This window comes from Leucoraja erinacea, chromosome 36 (genome assembly GCF_028641065.1).
Source record: "Leucoraja erinacea ecotype New England chromosome 36, Leri_hhj_1, whole genome shotgun sequence".
Classification (NCBI taxonomy): Eukaryota; Metazoa; Chordata; class Chondrichthyes; order Rajiformes; family Rajidae; genus Leucoraja; species Leucoraja erinaceus.
Window position 1 is genome coordinate 6,342,971 of NC_073412.1, and position 19,952 is coordinate 6,362,922.

Genomic DNA, 19,952 nt, shown 5'->3' on the forward strand with positions numbered 1-19,952 from the left:
CTACTCCTGCACCTATTGTCTATGTTTCCATGTATCTATTCCTTCGCTCCATCGATGCTGCCTCCTCACCCGCTGAGTTCCTCCAGCATTTTTGTCTACCGTCGATTTTTTTCCAGCATCTGCAGTTCCTTCTTAAACATCACGATTCTGTACGTTGCATCTGAGAATGCCCCTGACATATTCAAAAGAAAAGCTTTTATTAATTACATCTAGGGGGCTTATTGCGAGTCTGTCTGCTTGGAATAACGTTTCAGTCATTGACCTGTCAAAATCCGGGAGGCGAAAGAAAAAAAGTCGCAAATCGACGTGCAATTTCATCAAGAATAATGGAAATTGCTGGAGCTGTTAAATATTTATGAAGCACACTGAAGCGAACATTTCAACACATTGTGTTATTTAAGTGGATTAAAATTATGCAAAACAGAAGAAAGCTTCCAGAGTTTGAAGATCCAGGCCCGGACTTTGCAGGAAGAATTCTCTTGAGCACGAACTTTTGCTGTATTCCGAGTTAATCCAATTGCAAACTTCATCATTGCTATTTTTTTGCATATCTTTCATTCATTTGTTCCATATCTCTCCATATCACCGTCCATATCTCTCGTTTCATAGAAACATAGAAATTAGGTGCAGGAGTAGAGGCCATTCGGGCTGCACTGCACACCCACCATCCGCATAGAAACATAGAAAATAGGTCGAGGCCATTTGGCCCTTCGAGCCTGCACCGCCATTCAATATGATCATGGCTGATCATCCAACTCAGTATCCCATCCCTGCCTTCTCTCCATACCCCCTGATCCCTTTAGCCACAAGGGCCACATCTAACTCCCTCTTAAATATAGCCAATGAACTGTGTGGCCTCAACTACCTTCCTCAACTACCTTCTGTGGCAGAGAGAGTTCCAGAGATTCACCCACTCTCTGTGTGAAAAATGTTTTTCTCATCTCGGTCCTAAAGTATTTCCCCCTTATCCTCAAACTTTGACCCCTTGTCCTGGACTTGCCCAACATCGGGAATAATCTTCCTGCATTTAGCATCTAGATGTTGGGGAAGTCCAGAACAAGGGGGTCACACAGTTTAAGGATAAGGGGGAAATCTTTTACGAGCGAGATGAGAAAAACATTTTTCACACACAGAGAGTGGTGAATCTGTGGAATTCTCTGCCACAGAAGGTAGTTGAGGCCACAGTTCATTGGCTATATTTAAGAGGGAATTAGATGTGGCCCTTGTGGCTAGAGGGATCAGGGGGTACGGAGAGAAGGCAGGGATGGGATACTGAGTTGGATGATCAGCCATGATCATATTGAATGGCGGTGCAGGCTCGAGGGGCTGAATGGCCTACTCCTGCACCTATTGTCTATGTTTCTATGTTTCTAAGGTCGAGTACTGACTTCTGTCACATTGAAGGAACGTTTTCAATAGTCGTTGCGGGACGGTGCTTGTGTAGAGAGCTGAGAGTTCGCTGTCGGAAGCTGCCAACTGGAATTTTTGCTAACCAGTTATCGACTGCGGGCTAAAGATGTCCCGGGAGAGAGATAATTAGGCTCCAAACAAATCACATATCGGCCCTCTCAATCTATTTAAGGAGATCCGCATCGATGGTTTCCTGCATGCTAACACGTCATAGTCATAGAGTGATACAGTGTGGAAACAGGCCCTTTGGCCCATCTTGCCCACACTGGCCACCACGGGCGTGGTGTGTGTGTGTGTGTGTGTGTGTGTGTGTTGCTGCAGGGAGCAGAGGGTGAGATTGGTTGGTTCAATAGATTAGATTTGATGGATGGATGGAGGAAGGGATGTATATCCATCCCTCTGATGGAACATGGACAACTGGCCCTTCGGCCCATCGAGCCCGTGCCAGCAACAATCCATTCACACTTGTTCTGTGTTACCTCACTTTTCCACCACTCAACGACATCAAAGATCTTCAGGGTGGGACTGACAAGGTCGGGTCCATGTGTAAGAGTGGTGGCTCCATCAGTTGAATATCCCCCCCCCCCCCACCCCCCACCCCTCCCCACCCCCCACCCCACCCAGCATTGAGACTGACGTGTTGAGTGGGTAGTGTTGCCAACTGTCCCGTATTAGCCGCGACTTCCCGTATATTGGGCTAAATCGGTTTGTCCCGTACGGGACCGCCCTTGTCCCGTATTTGACCGCTACTACTCGGGTCGAGGGGACTGTCCACGTCCGGACCCCGCCTCATCCGTCCCGATGTAGTGCAGCCCGTGGAGTGCAGCAGCAGCACCTCGCCCGTGGCCCCGTCGATCGGTCGGCAGCCCGGCCAGCTGTCCGACCTTCGGACCTTCGCTTACCGCCGACACCGCCACCACCCCTCCGTCTCACGGCCGATCATGAGTTGGACGGGACGCCGGACTTTGCGCGCGGTCCCCCGGGGCCAAAACTCCTCAGCTGGCCCGCCCCGGCTGGGCTTTGTGTGTACAGTCCAGCACTCCGGGCCAACTCATCATTCACCCGCCCAGCCACGGCCCAGTCGGTCAATGAATTGCCGTCGGGGAATTTGTCCCGTATTTTCACCGTTTCTCCCTTATTTGGGAGCGGGAGAGTTGGCGCCCCTCAGTGGGGGAATAGTTTGGTGAAGTGTCGGACTCTTGTCTATGAGCCTGGTAGCAAGATAACACGTTAAGGTAGACAAAAGTGCTCAGCGCGGTGCAGCAGCATCTATGGAGCGAAGGAAATAGGCAACGTTTCGGGCCGAAACCCTTCTTCAGACTCATTTCGCCCCGAAACGTTGCCTATTTCCTTCATTCCATAGAGAGCCAGGGGAAAGGGAAACTCGGTTTGTACCGACTGATTCCTGGGATGTCAGGACTGTCTTATGAAGAAAGACTGGATAGACTTGGTTTATACTCTCTAGAATTTAGGAGATTGAGAGGGGATCTTATAGAAACTTACAAAATTCTTAAGGGGTTGGACAGGCTAGATGCAGGAAGATTGTTCCCGATGTTGGGGAAGTCCATAGATGCTCAGCGGGTGCAGCAGCATCTATGGAGCGAAGGAAATAGGCAACGTTTCGGGCCGAAACCCGGAAGGGTTTCGGCCCGAAACGTTGCCTATTTCCTATAGTGGTGATTGTTCAACTCTTTGCATGGAGCAAAGGAAATAGGCAAACGTTGCCTATTTCCTTCGCTCCATAGATGCTGCTGCACCCGCAAAGTTTCTCCAGCACTTTTGTCTACCTTCGATTTTCCAGCATCTGCAGTTCCTTCTTAAACACAGATAACACGTTAAGAAGGGAGTTCTTGCAATCTGGTGTAATATTGCTTTGCTTTCAATTACTGAGCCTAATTAATTTCCCAATGCACGGAAGATGCGGCTGATTCCCGCGAGCGGCTTCACTGGGGACTGGGATCACTCAGCAAGCTGATTAAAAGCAAAGGCCTTTGGCTGGAGTCCACGCTCCATTTAATCCACCAGGCAGCCACAAGTACAGCAACCTCATCCTCCTCCCCCTCCCCCCCTCTACCCGTATCAGCGTGGAACTCCACAACAGTGGCGCAGCGGTAGAGCAACTGCCTTACAGCGCCAGAGACCCGGGTTCCATCCTGACCACATGCGCTGTCTGTACGGAGTTTGCACGTTCTCCCCGTGATCATATAGGGTGATTTCACGAAAGGTCACTGGAGCGTAGATCCGCACCCACGTGACCGAAAATCTCAAGTGGAGGACATGCTATACATCCGGTACATAGAAACATAGAAACATAGAAATTAGGTGCAGGAGTAGGCCATTCGGCCCTTCGAGCCTTCACTGCCATTCAATATGATAATGGCTGATCATCCAACTCAGTATCCCGTACCTGCCTTCTCTTCCTACCCTCTGATCCCCTTAGCCACAAGGGCCACATCTAACTCCCTCTTAAATATAGCCAATGAACTGTGGCCTCAACTACCCTCTGTGGCAGAGAGTTCCAGAGATTCACCACTCTCTGTGTGAAAAAAGTTCTTCTCATCTCGGTTTTAAAGGATTTCCCCCTTATCCTTAAGCTGTGACCCCTTGTCCTGGACTTCCCTAACATCGGGAACGATCTTCCTGCATCTAGCCTGTCCAACCCCTTAAGAATTTTGTAAGTTTCTATAAGATCCCCTCTCAATCTCCTAAATTCTAGAGAGTATAAACCAAGTCTATCCAGTCTTTCTTCATAAGACAGTCCTGACATCCCAGGAATCAGTCTGGTGAACCGTCTCTGCACTCCCTCTATGGCAATAATGTCCTTCCTCAGATTTGGAGACCAAAACTGTACGCAATACTCCAGGTGTGGTCTCACCAAGACCTGTACAACTGCAGTAGAACCTCCCTGCTCCTATACTCAAATCCTTTTGCAATGAAAGCTAACATACCATTCGCTTTCTTTACTGCCTGCTGCACCTGCATGCCTACCTTCAATGACTGGTGTACCATGACACCCAGGTCTCGCTGCATCTCCCCCTTTCCCAATCGGCCACCATTTAGATAATAGTCTGCTTTCCTCACTGAAATGCAGTGAGCAAACGCGATAATTCCCAATATTTTGGATCTTTAAATCTCCACGGCAAATGTCTGCTGTTCACTTCCGCTGGATTGGCACCTTCAGCGCCCTCTTTAATTTACCTTAGTTTCTATCTTTTTTTTGGATTGTAGATCTAGGTAGCTGTGCCTCACGGTCACCCCGACTGGCACCGTAAATTGCAGCTCAAAAACTGGCCGTTTTCCATGTTTTAAACGGGTGGGAAAGTGCGTGTTTTCCCATTCACTAACATGTACCGGATGTCTAGCATGTCCTCCACTTGAGATTTTCAGTCACGTGGGTGCGGATCTACGCTCCAGTGACCTTTCGTGAAATCACCCTATTGAATGGCGGTGCAGGCTCGAAGGGCCGAATGGCCTACTCCTGCACCTATTTTCTATGTTTCTATGTTTCTGTACAGACAGCGCCCCTGGTCGGGATCGAACCCGGGTCTCTGGTGGTGAATGCGCTGTAAGGCGCCACCGTGCCGCTCGTGGATCATAGTCAGTGGACCATAACAGCTAATTAAAAACGACCACTTTCAATCCATTACTTTAGTCCTAAATTCTGCAATTAATCAGAGCAGTGTCTAAATGCTACAGGTTGCCTAATCTATTTTCGATCTGCACTTGGTCAATAGCTGACTATAAATCAATGTCAGTAGGTTTATTCAGCTAAGTTGTTCAAAACATTCTCAGGGCGACACTCCACTGTTCGTGGGATAGCCAGAGACTGTAGCTCATCCCTGGTGCCGACAGCTTGGGAGTTGATGTAGTCATAGAGTGATACAGTGTGGAAACAGGCCCTTCATCCCAACCTGCCCATGCCGACCAACATGTCCCATCATGTTCCCCATGTTGGGGAAGTCCAGAACAAGGGGTCACAGTTTAAGGATAAGGGGGAAATCTTTTAGGACCGAGATGAGGAAGACTTTTTTCACGCAGAGAGTGGTGAATCTCTGGAATTCTCTGCCGCAGAAGGTAGTTGAGGCCACAGTTCATTGGCTATATTTAAGAGGGAGTTAGATGTGGCCCTTGTGGCTAAAGGGATCAGGAGGTATGGAGAGAAGGCAGGTACAGGATACTGAGTTGGATGATCAGCCATGATCATATTGAATGGCGGTGCAGGCTCGAAGGGCCGAATGGCCTACTCCTGCACCTATTTTCTATGTTTCTATGTTTCTATCTACACTAGTCCCACCTGCCCGCGCTTGGACCATATCCCTCTAAAACCTACGTTAGACACAAAAAGCTGGAGTAACTCAGCGGGACAGGCAGCTTCATTGGAGAGAAGGAATGGGTGACGTTTCGGGTCGAGACCCTTCTTCAGACTGAGAGTCAGGGGAGAGGGAAATAAGAGATATCTGTAATATCCCTTTATCTCTCGTTTCTCGAGCGACTGGCTGTGGGGCTCTGAGAATGTTGGAGGAACCACGGTGGAAGGGGGGGGGGGGGGGGGTGTGTGGCTCTGAGAATGTTGGGGGGACCAGGTGGGAGGGGCGTTGAGAACGTGGGGGTGACCAGGCAGGGGACCGACCGCTTGTGGCCACGAAGTTTGTCCAACAAAATTTGTTCGTGACCCGCGTGGATTTTCTCCGAGATCTTCGGTTTCCTCCCGCTCTCCAAAGATTTCCACGTTTTGTAGGTTAATTGGCTTGGTGTAAATGTAAAACATGTCCCTCGTGGGTGTAGGATTGCGTTAGTGTGTGCGGGGATCGCTGGTCGGCGCGGATCCGGTGGGCCTGTTTCCGCGCTGTATCTCTAAACTAAAACTAAACTGAGACCTGTGGTTTCCTCCAACACTCCCTAAAGACGTACAGGTTGTTGCAGACTGTTCAATGAACATTTTGTGTAATTGTCGATGCCGGTAACATGGGGACTCTTTGCGTATTAGCTGGGCGAGGTCTGCTGTATGAATGTATGAATGAATGACAAAGAATTTCACTGTTCCTAGCTACTTGTGACAATGTAGTGACATTGATTCATTGATAGGTTTACACAAAATGACACAAAGTGCCGGAGTAACTCAGCGGGTCAGACAGCATCGTTGGAGAACGTAGATAATGTGATGTTTTGGGTCAGGACCTTTCTTCAGACTGCAGCATAACTAAATGCCTCCACTCTTCACACCTCTGGTGCATGCATTGAGGAAACGTTACATAAACTCTCCTGAAGACAGCGGTATCTGCAGAGAATTCCCATCAACTGCAAAGGTTGCCAGAGACAATAGACAATAGGTGCAGGAGTAGGCCATTCGGCCCTTCGAGCCAGCACCGCCATTCAATGTGATCATGGCTGATCATCCACAATCAGTACCCACGTTCCTGCCTTCTCCCCATATCCCCTGACCCGGCTATCTTTAAGAGCCCTATCTAGCTCTCTGTTGAAACATCCAGAGAACCGGCCTCCACCGCCCTCTGAGGCAGAGAATTCCACAGATTCACCACTCTCTGTGAGAAAAAGTGTTTCCTCGTCTCCGAAGTTGGGCCGAAGGGCCTGTCTCCACGCTGTATGACTCTACGTGACCTCGGCAATATCTTGTACAACTGTAACATGACCTCCAACCTCTTAAGGGGCTGTCCCACTTGGATGACCTAACACACGAGTTTAGAAGACTCTGGACTAGTTGAAAAAGATGTCAAGGTCTTGTTGACTCGCCAAAGTAATAGACCCCCTACCACTATGTCTGCGACCTTCAACGACCCCCCTCGACCTCAGTCTTCCACATCTAAGACCAACTACGCCCAGCTACGAGTGGAAAATGATTACATGATAAAATGATGTCACGTTTGCATTTTTTCCCTCGGGCCAGTTACCGACCTATGACCTACCTACGAGTAAAAAGTATCCATTTTTTCCATCCCGACCTTTTTTTTTAACTCGTGGACATTTTTTTATCAGGCTGGGAAAAAAACCGCCGCGACCTACTTGAGGCCACGAGCACGCGGAGACCACTCTCGAGCACGAGGAAGAGTTATGAAGACCTCCTACAACCTCGCAGCGACCATGCTGCGAGTATGAGTCAAGGGCAAACCCGGCAGAGGTTGCCAATTAGGTCATGAAAGTGGGACAGGGGCTTTAACGCCATCACTTTGCCAGATGTGTATTGCAGGAGTAGGCCATTCGGCCCATCGAGCCTGCACAGCCATTCAATATGATCATGGCTGATCATCCAACTCAGTATCCCATCCCTGCCTTCTCTCCATACCCCCTGATCCCTTTAGCCACATCTAACTCCCTCTTCAATATAGCCAATGAACTGTGGCCTCAACTACCTTCTGTGGCAGAGAGTTCCACAGATTCACCACTCTCTGTGTGTGAAAAAATGTTTTTCTCATCTCACCTCAGTCCTAAAAGATTTCCCCCTTATCCTTAAACTGTGACCCCTTGTTCTGGACTTCCCCAACACCGGGAACAATCTTCCTACATCTAGCCTGTCCAACCCCTTAAGAATGTTGTAAGTTTCTATAAGATCCCCCCCTCAATCTCCTAAATTCTAGCGAGTACAAGCCGAGTCTATCCAGTCTTTCTTCATATGAAAGTCCTGACATCCCAGGAATCAGTCTGGTGAACCTTCTCTGTGCTCCCACTATGGCAAGAATCTCAAATTAGGAGACCAAAACTGTACGCAATGCTCCAGGTGTGGTCTCACCAAGACCCTGTACAACTGCAGTAGAACCTCCCTGCTCCTATACCCAAATCCTTTTGCTATGAATGCTAACATGTTAGACAGCACTTCCTTCTCATTCCCTCTCATGGGAGCCTCAGCCCCTGAGCAATCCATTACTCCACACCAACAGGCCCTCAGTAAGCGCATGTAACGTATACACCATCTGCTGGGTCCATTTTCCATGAAGTATTATTGGCATCGGTGCCCGCTAATCGGAGCTGATGATAATCCTGGCATCTGACACTGCCAACCACAGTGTAGCGAAACAGCCCCAAATCCAATATTCAGCATCTACTTGTTCAAGAAAGAACTGCAGATGCTGGAAAAATCGAAGGTAGACAAAAAATGCTGGATGAAACTCAGCAGGTGAGGCAGTATCTATGGAGAGAAGGAATAGGTGACGTTTCGGTTACCGAAACGTCGCCTATTCCTTCTCTCCATAGATGCTGCCTCACCCGCTGAGTTCCTCCAGAATTTTTGTCTCCCCCTTGGTATTTACTTGGTAGTCTGTGCCACAAAACTCTGTTGGAACAAGGACCTGCAGATGAGGGGTGACCTTACAGAGGTGTACATTATCATGAGAGGAATAGATAGGGTTTATTTTAGCCCAGTCGAGTAGTCCAGGTACGTTTGGTTTAAGTTTCATTTATTTAATTTTACTTTAGTTAGTTAGCTTTCACTAACCAGTCTGAACCCGAAACGTCACCCATTCATTCTCTCTGTTATTGTAGGTTGTATGTATGTGCGTGTGTGTCTGTGTGTCTGTGTGTGTGTGTCCGTATGTCTGTATGGGTGTGCGTGAGTGTCCGTGTGTGCATGTGTGTGGGAGTGTCTGTTTCTGTGCGTGTGGGTGTGTGTGTGTGTGCGTGTGTGTGTGTGTGTGAGTATGTCCCTGTGTGTGTGTGAGTTTGTGTGTGTGTGTGTGTGCAAGTGTGTGTTTGTGCTTGTGTATGTGTGCATGTGTGTGTATGTGTGCATGCGTGTGTATGTTTGTGTGTGTGTATGTGTGAGTGCATGCGTGTGTGTGAGCGTGTGTGTGTGTGTGTGTGTGTGTGCGTGCGTGTGTGTGAGCGTGTGTGTGTGTGTGTGTGTGCGTGTGGTGTGTGTGTGTGTGAGTGCGTGCGTGTGTGTGAGCGTGTGTGTTTGTGTGTGTGTGTGTGTGAGTGTGTGCATGTGTGTGAGCGTGTGTGTGTGTGTGTGTGTGTGAGTGCATGCGTGTGTGTGAGCGTGTGTGTGTGTGTTCACGTATGTGTTTGTGAATGTGTGCGCATGTGTGTGCGCGTGTGTGTTTGTGAATGTGTGTGCGTGAGCGCGTGCGTGTGTGTGAGTGTGCGTGTGTGTGTGCGCGCGTGTGTGAGTGTGTGTGTTTGTGAATGTGTGTGCGTGAGCATGTGAGTGTGCGTGTGTGTGTGAGCGTGCGTGTGTGTGAGTGTGTCCGTGTGTGTGTATATAAATATATATACATGCTCACTCACATACACATAAAAAAACAAATAACAATAAAGGTATTTCAATGCTTGTTGGAGGTTGCAATGTTTAATAGACTGATGGCAATGTCGGTGTTTGGTGCAGACTGATATTTGAGGAGGTGGCTGTTGTTTGGATGGTTTGGGGGATTGAGGGCTGAGGGAACGATATCAGATGAAGGAGGTTGTGACGGGTGAGGCAGCATCTATGGAGAGAAGGAATAGGTGACGTTTCGGGTACCGAAACGTCACCTATTCCATCTCTCCATAGATGCTGCCTCACCCGCTGAGTTCCTCCAGCATTTTTGTCTACCTTCAATTTGTCCAGCCGTGACTGGGCAGTGTGGTGGGATAGAGGGGAATGGCCGGGGGTTTCCTGGACTGGGTCGGGTCGGGTGTGAAGACCCAAAACATCGCATGCCCACTCCCACAGTAAGTCAGGGCTTTGATTAGTACGGGGTGTCAGAGGTTACGGGGAGAAGGCAGGAGAATGGGGTTAGGAGGGAGAGCCACGGTTGAATGGCAGAGTAGACTTGATGGGCCGAATGGCCTAGTTTTACTCCTATTCCTTATGAAGGAACAGAACGTGGATCCAGTGCAGTCCCCACTTGCAGTGCAGCCGGCTGCCTGGTAGTCAGGGTGATTTATGCAGCTCTCTGCATATCTATTCGCATTTGCTAATTGCACGGCAGCAAGAGGGTCATCAATGAGCCACATTAAATTGGTGGAAAGGTTATATGTGGATGACTGATTGTCCATCTGCATGTGGAGTATTAATGATGGAATTGGGCACTGTTGAAACCATCTGCATGTACAGAGACTGAGGCACATGGTCTGAGTGTGTAACCTTATCATTATACAGGGTGTAGTGTTAAAGGCCTTTCAGACTATAGTGCTGCAGATGCATGCACAATGCCAGTGTGTTCAGGCACCCCCGTTCCAATGTCAAAAGGGGCTGCTCCTTGCCTCCAGGCTGCACTGCACACCCACCATCCGCATAGAAACATAGAAAATAGGTGCAGGCCATTCGGCCCTTCCAGCCTGGTGCTCTGCCTGCAAGTGACAACAGAGAAACAGACAATAGGTGCAGGAGTAGGCCATTCGGCCCTTCGAGCCTGCACCGCCATTCAATATGATCACGGCTGATCATCCAACTCAGTATCCCATCCCTGCCTTCTCTCCATACCCCCTGATCCCTTTAGCCACAAGGGCCACATCGAACTCCCTCTTAAATATAGCCAATGAACTGGCCTCAACTACCCTCTGTGGCAGAGAATTCCACAGATTCACCACTCTCTGTGTGTGAGAAAAAAATGTTTTTACATCTCACCTCAGTCCTAAAAGATTTCCCCCTTATCCTTAAACTGTGTGTGTGACCCCTTGTTCTGGACTTCCCCAACATCGGGAACAATCTTCCTGCATCTAGCCTGTCCAACCCCTTAAGAATTTTGTACGTTTCTATAAAATCCCCCCTCAATCTTCTAAATCCTAGCGAGTACAAGCCGAGTCTATCCAGTCTTTCTTCATATGAAAGTCATGACATCCCAGGAATCAGTCTGGTGAATGTTCTCTGTACACCCTCTACAGCAAGAATGTCTTTCCTCAGATTAGGAGACCAAAACTGTACGCAATACTCCAGGTGTGGTCTCACCAAGACCCTGTACAACTGCAGTAGAACCTCCCTGCTCCTATACTCAAATCCTTTTGCTATGAATGCTAACATACCATTCGCCTTCTTCACTGCCTGCTGCACCTGCATGCCTACTCATCTTCAGACACCCTGTGCGTAGGGGAGAGGGCAGGGCTGAAGATGTCCTGGTTGGGTCGCTCCTAGGCCTGGCCAAGGTCAGAAACAGGCCCTTCGGCCCACCAGGTCCGTGCCGACCAGCGATCCCCGCACACTAACACTATCCTACACCCACTAGGGACATTTTTTTTACATTTACACCAAGCCAAATCAACCTACAAACCTGCACGTCTTTGGAGCGTCGGAGGAAACCGAAGATCTCGGAGAAAACCCACGTGGGTCACGGGGAGAACGTGCAAACTCCACACAGACAGCACCCGTAGTCGGGATTGAACCCGGGTCCCCGGCGCTGCATTCGCTGTGAGGCAGCGACTCTACCGCTGCGCCACCGTGACCGCCCCTCTTCAATGATCTAGCGGCGTGTAAACTTCTCACTGTTTGAAATGTGTAGCTGAGGCAAAAAGACCCACAAAGTGCTTGGGGGCTGTGTCAGCATCTGTGGAGGGAATGGACTGGTCGAGACCCTTCTTTGGGCTGAGTTCCTCCAGCAGTTTTTACTTTGCACGGGGGAAAGAAAGGCCAGTTTAAATAGCTGTCCGTGCTAGCAGGGATATAGTGGGCTGAATGGCCTACTCCTGCACCTATTGTCTATTGTCTATAAATAACTGTCCGTGCTAGCAGGGACAAAGTGGGCTGAATAGCCTACTCCTACTCCTATTGTCTATTGTCTATTGTCTATACATAACTGTCCATGCTAGCAAGGACAAAGTGGGCTGAATGGCCTACTCCTGCGCCTATTGTCTATTGTCTATAAATAGCTGTCCGTGCTAGCAGGGACAAAGTGGGCTGAATGGCCTACTCCTAAACCTATTGTCTATTGTCTATAAATAACTGTCCATGCTAGCAGGGCCAAAGTGGGCTGAATGGCCTACTCCTGCACCTATTGTCTATTGTCTATACATAACTGTCCATGCTAGCAGGGACAAAGTGGGCTGAATGGCCTACTCCTGCACCTATTGTCTATTGTCTATAAATAACTGTCCATGCTAGCAGGGACATAGTGGGTTGAATGGCCTACTCCTGCACCTATTGTCCACTGTCTCTAAATAGCTGTCCGTGCTAGCAGGGACAAAGTGGGCTGAATGGCCTACTCCTAAACCTATTGTCTATTGTCTATAAATACCTGTCCATGCTAGCAGGGCCAAAGTGGGCTGAATGGCCTACTCCTGCACCTATTGTCTATTGTCTATACATAACTGTCCATGCTAGCAGGGACAAAGTGGGAATGAATGTCTATTGTCTATAAATAACTGTCCATGCTAGCAGGGACATAGTGGGTTGAATGGCCTACTCCTGCACCTATTGTCTATTGTCTGTAAATAGCTGTCCGTGCTAGCAGGGACATAGTGGGCTGAATGGCCTACTCCTAACACCTATTGTCTATTGTCTATAAATAACTGTCCATGCTAGCAGGGACAGGGTGGGCTGAATGGCCTACTCCTGCACATATTGTCTATTGTCTATAAATAACTGTCCATGCTAGCAGGGACATAGTGGGTTGAATGGCCTACTCTTACACCTATTGTCTATTGTCTATTGTCTATTGTCTATAAATAACTGTCCATGCTAGCAGGGACAGAGTGGGCTGAATGGCCCGCTATTCTGCACTCCGCACCCACGCCTGAATCATTGAGCCCTTCGGCCCATCGAGTCCAATGCTGTCCACACTGACCCCATTTTTAATTCTCCTCACATTCTCATTACCTTAATATATTGGATTATTGATCGATGTGTATTTATTTGTGTGTTATCGAGTTAATGAGCCTGTTAAGCTGCTGCGAGGAAGAATTTTATTGTTCTGTTGCCACTTAATATCACAATTAAACACTCTTGACTTGAACCTCCTCTAGATCTCTAAACCTTTCCTGCACTCCAGGGACAATTCTGAATTTCCAGGAATTTTTCTATCACCATTCCGATCTTCCCCATCCTTAGATAGGGCTCTTAAAGATAGCGGAGTCTGATTGTGGATGATCAGCCATGATCACAGTGAATGGCGGTGCTGGCTCGAAGGGCCGAATGGCCGACTCCCGCACCTCTTGTCTATCGACAATTGTCTTTCCATTCAGAGTCAAACCTCGGGAGTCCCCTGATATCTGTGTGTTGAAGATAGGCACAAAATGCTGGAGTAACTCAGCGGGACAGGCAGCATCTCTGGAGAGAAGGAATGGGTGACGTTTCGGGTCTCGACCCGAAACGTCACCCATTCCTTCTCCCCAGAGATGCTGCCTGCCCCGCTGAGTTACTCCAGCATTTTTGTGCCTATCTGCGGTGTAAACCAACATCTGCAGTTCTTTCCTACACATCTGTATGTTGAACCGTGATAAAGCCCATTAAGGCGTCAACTGCCTCAGGAGATTGAGGAGGTTTGGCACGTTGACAAATACTCTGTTGAACTTCCACAACGTTCAGTTTAGTTTAGTTTAGAGAACCAGCGTGGGAACAGGCCCTTCGGCCCAGCGAGTCCTCACCGACCAGCAAGCCCTGCACACTTACGCCCCTGTCTGTCCCACTTAGGAAACCTGAACGGAAACCTCTGGAGACTTTGCGCCCCACCCAAGGTTTCCGTGCGGTTCCCGTAGGTTGCAGGTGGTTGCCGGAGGTTGCAGGAAGCGGAGGCAGGTAGGGAGACTGACCAAAACCTCCGGGAACCGCACGGAAACCTTGGTTGAGGGGGGGGCACAAAGTCTCCAGAGGTTTCCGTTCAGGTTTCCTAAGTGGGACGGGGGCATTACACTATCCGACACACACTGGGGACAATTTACATTTATACCAAGCGGATTAACGTCCAAACCTGTACGTCTTTGGAGCGTGGGAGGAAACTGGCGATCTCGGGGAGAAATCCCACACGCAGGTCACGGGGAGGAGGATGTACAAACTCCGGTACAGACAAGTCGGGATCGAACCGGGGTCTCGGGCACTGTAAGCGCCGTGAGGCAGCGACTCTACCGCTGTGGTCGTTGTCGTGCTGTGGCTGTCGCTAACTCTCTCCCCCTTCTACTGCGCAGAGATACGGCGGAGAGGTTCCAAGGAAGCCCCTCCCGGCAAGCCGCTGCCCCTGTACGACACGCCCTACGAGCCCGTGGAGAACGGCGTCGGCCACGGCGAGCGAGCGGCGGAGAGGGTGTCCGCCCAGCGGCCCCGCGACAGCCGTCTCCCCGAAGACGACGAGCGGCCCCCGGGGGAATACGACCAGCCCTGGGAGTGGAAGAAGGAACGCATCTCCAAGGCCTTCGCAGGTGAGGCCATAGAGAATCTGCCAACAAACGCCGTAATGTGTTGTTCTTCAGGCCCCGTCCCACTTTCACAACCTAATACACGACTTATTTTTACTCGTGGACATTTTTCATCAGGCTAGAAAAATGCCCCGACCTACTCGATGCCACGAGTGCCTACGACCAGCGTCATGGCCTACCTACCTACCTACGACCTACCTACGACCTACCTACGACCTACCTACGACCTACCTACGACCTACCTACGACCTACCTACGACCTACGACCTACCTACGACCTACCTACGACCTACCTACGACCTACCTACGACCTACCTACGACCTACCTACGACCTACCTACGACCCTACCTACGACCTACCTACGACCTACCTACGACCTACCTACCTACTACCTACCTACCTACGACCTACCTACGACCTACGACCTACCTACGACCTACCTACGACCTACCTACGACCTACCTACGACCTACCTATGACCTACCTACGACCTACCTACGACCTACCTACGACCTACCTACGACCTACCTACGACCTACCTACGACCTACCTACGACCTACCTACGACCTACCTACGACCTACCTACGACCTACCTACGACCTACCTACGACCTACCTACGACCTGCCTACGACCTACCTACGACCTACCTACGACCTACCTACGACCTACCTACGACCTAACTACGACCTACCTACGACCTACCTACGACCTACCTACGACCTTGTCACGGGGAGGAGGATGTACAAAGGATATACAAGGATTTAAGTATAGGAGCAGGGAGGTTTTACTGCAGTTGTACAGGGTCTTGGTGAGACCACACCTGGAGTATTGCGTACAGTTTTGGTCTCCAAATCTGAGGAAGGACATTATTGCCATAGAGGGAGTGCAGAGAAGGTTCACTAGACTGATTCCTGGGATGTCAGGACTCTCATATGAAGAAAGACTGGACAGACTCGGCTTGTACTCGCTAGAATTTAGAAGATTGAGGGGGGATCTTATAGAAACTTACAAAATTCTTAAGGGGTTGGACAGGCTAGATGCAGGAAGATTGTTCCCGATGTTGGGGAAGTCCAAGACAAGGGGTCACACAGTTTAAGGATAAGGGGGAAATCTTTTAGGACTGAGGTGAGATGAGAAAAACATTTTTTCTCACACACAGAGAGTGGTGAATCTCTGGAACTCTCTGCTGCAGAAGGTAGTTGAGGCCACACAGTTCATTGGCTATATTTAAGAGGGAGTTAGATGTGGCCCTTGTGGCTAAAGGGATCAGGGGGTATGGAGAGAAGGCAGGTACAGGATACTGAGTTGGATGATCAGCCATGATCATGTTGAATGGCGGTGCAGGCTGGAGGGGCCGAATGGCCTACTCCTGCACCTATTGTCTATGTTTCTATGTTTCCACGTTGTATCTTGAAAACTAAACAGTTCTGGAGCCACAGTAATGAGCACATCACCGCTGGGCATAGATCGGTGACGGTAACAAAGCCATCTACAGCCCAGGCACCAGGGAGCTAGATGCAGGAAGATTGTTCCCGATGTTGGGGAAATCCAGGACAAGGGATCACAGTTTAAGGATAAGGGGGAAATCTTTTAGGACTGAGGTGAGATGAGAAAAACATTTTTTCTCACACACTAGAAGGGCCGAATGGCCTACTCCTGCACCTATTTTCTATGTTTCTATGTTTCGACCATGCTGCGAGTCAAGGACAAACTCGGCAGATGTTGTGAATTAGGTCGTGAAAGTGGGACAGGGGTTTGAATGGTTTACTGCAGTGATTCCCATCCTGGGGCCATATGGGCAAATTTCAGGGGGGGCCACAAAAAATGTTGGGATTTAGGGGGCCACAGGTTCAATGAAGGGGGCCACAGAGCTACCACCCTGTTGCCTCCTAAATTACAGTTCTAATACATTTAAATCTATGTAGTTGAAATATTTTTGATGTTTGTGGAATAGAAGAAAAGAGACTATATCTGCAATTAATACACACTGATATTTTTATGGAAGGTATTATAATATTGAAGTACTTTTTTTCGCTAATAATGTCAGGGAAGGGGGGGGGGGCACAGAAAAATTAAAAGATTCCAAGGGGCCCATGAGCTACAAAAGGTTGGGAACCACTGGTTTACTGTATGTGGCGTTGTTACATGCGAGTGGAGCACCAAGGCAAATTCCTTGTATGTGTACATACTTGGCCAATATACTTATTCATTCTTTCATTCAATCATGCATTCAATCATTCATTTCATTCATTCATTCAATCATTCATTCATTCATCATTCATTCATTCATACATCACTCACTCATTCATTCATTCAATCATTCATTCATTCATTCATTCAATCATACATTCATTCATTCATTCATTCATTCATTCATTCATTCATCATATATTAATTCATTCATTCATCATTCATTCATTCATTCATGCATTCATTCATTCATTCACTCATTCATTCATTCATCATTCATTCATCATTCACTCATCATTCATTCATTCATTCTTTCATTCATTCATGCATCCATTCCATCATTCATTCATTCCATCATTCATTCATTCATTCAATCATGCATTCATTCATGCACACATTCACACATTCAGTCATTCATTCATTCAAAAATGACTTGGCCTCCACAGCCGTCTGTGGCAATGAATTCCACAGATTCACCGCCCTCTGACTAAAGAAATTCCATACATTCAATAAACTGATCTAGTCCCGACTCCAATGTCTTTACAATGCAGTTATTGTACCTGCCTCAACCACTTCTTCTGGCAGCTCGTTCCATACACCCACCACCCTCTGTGCGAGAAATACTTCGGAAATGTAGTCACTGAACTGGGTGGGTGGCTGGGTGGTGGTGCTGGGCAAGGTTGTTGGTCGGTGTGGGCAAGATGGGCCGAATGGCCTGTTTCCATAATGTATGACTATGATTGTCACATGGGTAAATGGGACTAGCTCATATGGGCATATTGGCTAGCATGTATGAGATGGGCCGAATGGCCTGTTTCCATAATGTTTGACTATGATTGTCACATGGGTAAATGGGACTAGCTCATATGGGCATATTGGCTAGCATGTGTGAGATGGGCCGAATGGCCTGTTTCCATAATGTATGACTCTATGCCTCTATCATATGGGTAAATGGAACTAGCCTATTCGGGCTTCTTGGCTAGCATGTATGATATGGGCTGAAGGGCCTGTTTTCATGCTGTCTCACTATTTCCTTGGCTGTTAAGCTCCAAGGGAGGAGGTGAAAGGTGACAGGCAGAGTTGCTGCCCTCCAGCACCAGAGACCCGGGTTCGGTCCCGACCACGGGCGCTGTCTGTACGGAGTTTGCACGGAGTTTCTCCCCGTGACCTGCGTGGGACTTCTCCGATTTCCTCCCAGACTCCGACAACTTACAGGTTTGTAGGTTAATTGGCTTGGGGAAAAAATTTGTAAATTGTCCCTAGTGTGTGTCGGATAGTGTTAGTGTGCGGGGATAGCAGGTCGGCGCGGACTCGGTGGGCCGAAGGGCCTGTTTCCGCGCTGTATCTCTAAACTGAGCCTGGAGCGTTAAATGCAGTTTGGTGCAATTACAGCCAGGATATTTAGGCCTCGACTGAGATAATGGCCGCAATGTTCGATCTTTTGGATTTTGGAATCGATAATCTTTTCTCTTCCCTGCAACACTACAAAGGCCTTGTCTGGGCGAGGGAGGTTTCTATACAGGCCCGCTGGGCCGAGATAACTCTGCCACACACTTTACCCCTCCATAATCTATCAGCTAAAGCAGCATTTCATCAGCTGTAAGTGGAGCACCAGTTAAGATTGGACAAAGGGCCTTTGGAATATCGTGAAGTAATTGAAAGCAGAAATCACTTTTTTTTTTGTGTGTGTGGCTGTTTAGTGTCGCCATGGAAACCCCGGAGAATGGCTGGAGAGGAAAGTGATGGTCGAGGCAGCAGAGGAGGGGGGTGGGGGGGTGGTTGGGGTGAGGGCAGGGAACATGCCCCTAACACGAAGGGTTTCGGCCCGAAACGTTGCCTATTTCCTTCGCTCCATAGATGCTGCTGCACCCACTGAGTTTCTCCAGCTTTTTTGTGTGCCCCTAACACTTAGCTGGCCATTGTTTGACAATAGACAACAGGTGCAGGAGTAGGCCATTCGGCCCTTGGAGCCAGCACCGCCATTCACTGCAATCATGGCTGATCATCCACAATCCACAATCAGTACCCCGTTCCTGCCTTCTCCCCCATATCCCCTGACTCCGCTATCTTTAAAAGCCCTATCTAACTCTCTCTTGAAAACATCCAGTGAATTGGCCTCCACTGCCTTCTGTGGCAGAGAATTACACAGATTCACAACTCTCCAGAACAAGAGGTCACACAGTTTTACGGATAAGGGGGAAATCTTTTAGGACTGAGGTGAGATGAGAAAAACATTTTTTCTCACACACAGAGAGTGGTGAATCTGTGGAATTCTCTGCCACAGAGGGTAGTTGAGGCCACAGTTCATTGGCTATATTTAAGAGGGAGTTAGATGTGACCCTTGTGGCTAAAGGGATCAGGGGGTATGGGGAGAAGGCAGGGATGGGATACTGAGTTGGTTGATCAGCCATGATCATATTGAATGGCGGTGCAGGCTCGAAGGGCCGAATGGCCTACTCCTGTACCTATTTTTTACTCGCAGGTCTAGTGGAAGCCGGTTTTCTTCATAGTGGAGGAAGGTTTTCAACATGTGTGGGGGAGGTGGTAGCAGGTTGCAGGTCACCTCGACCTTGATGGCGGGCAAGGTCACAAGAGGTTGCTGTTTAGGTCTCCTAAGTGGGACAGGGTCTTCCGAGGTCGATGTCTTCCTCCCCCCCCGTACCTCACTCCCCTGCCAGCACAGAGGGAAGGGCAGAAGGGAATGACTAATGTGGTGTTTCAGTGGCCCTGAGGCTCCCCGATCATGGTGGTCATCGCTGCCTTAGGAGCATGTCTGGGAAATCCGGGGGACTCCCTTCAGATAGTTCCCCCTCCCCCTGTGTGTGTACGAGTCTCTGTCAATGTGTGTGTGTGTGTGTGTCTGTGTATGTGTCTGTGATGTGTGTGTGTGTGTGTGTGTTTGTGTCTGTGTCTGTGTCTCTGTGTCTGTCTCTCTGTCTGTGTGTGTCTGTCTGTCTCTCTCTCGCTCTCTCTCTCTGTCTCTCTCTCTGTCTTTCTCTCTGTCTCTGTCTCTGTCTCTCTCTCTGTCTCTGTCTCTGTCTCTGTCTCTCTCTGTCTCTCTCTCTGTCTCTCTCTCT

General features: G+C 48.9%; 1 protein-coding gene across 1 annotated transcript in view; it reads left to right on the forward strand.

Annotated features, from left to right (window-relative positions):
- The window catches only part of LOC129713601 (SH2 domain-containing adapter protein F-like), a 71,793-nt gene that overhangs the window by 33,904 nt on the left and 17,937 nt on the right, over positions 1-19,952 (forward strand). The window contains exon 4 of the mRNA XM_055662790.1: positions 14,455-14,685. Within this exon, the coding sequence (XP_055518765.1) occupies positions 14,455-14,685 (231 nt within the window). The remainder of the gene's footprint in view (positions 1-14,454; positions 14,686-19,952) is intronic.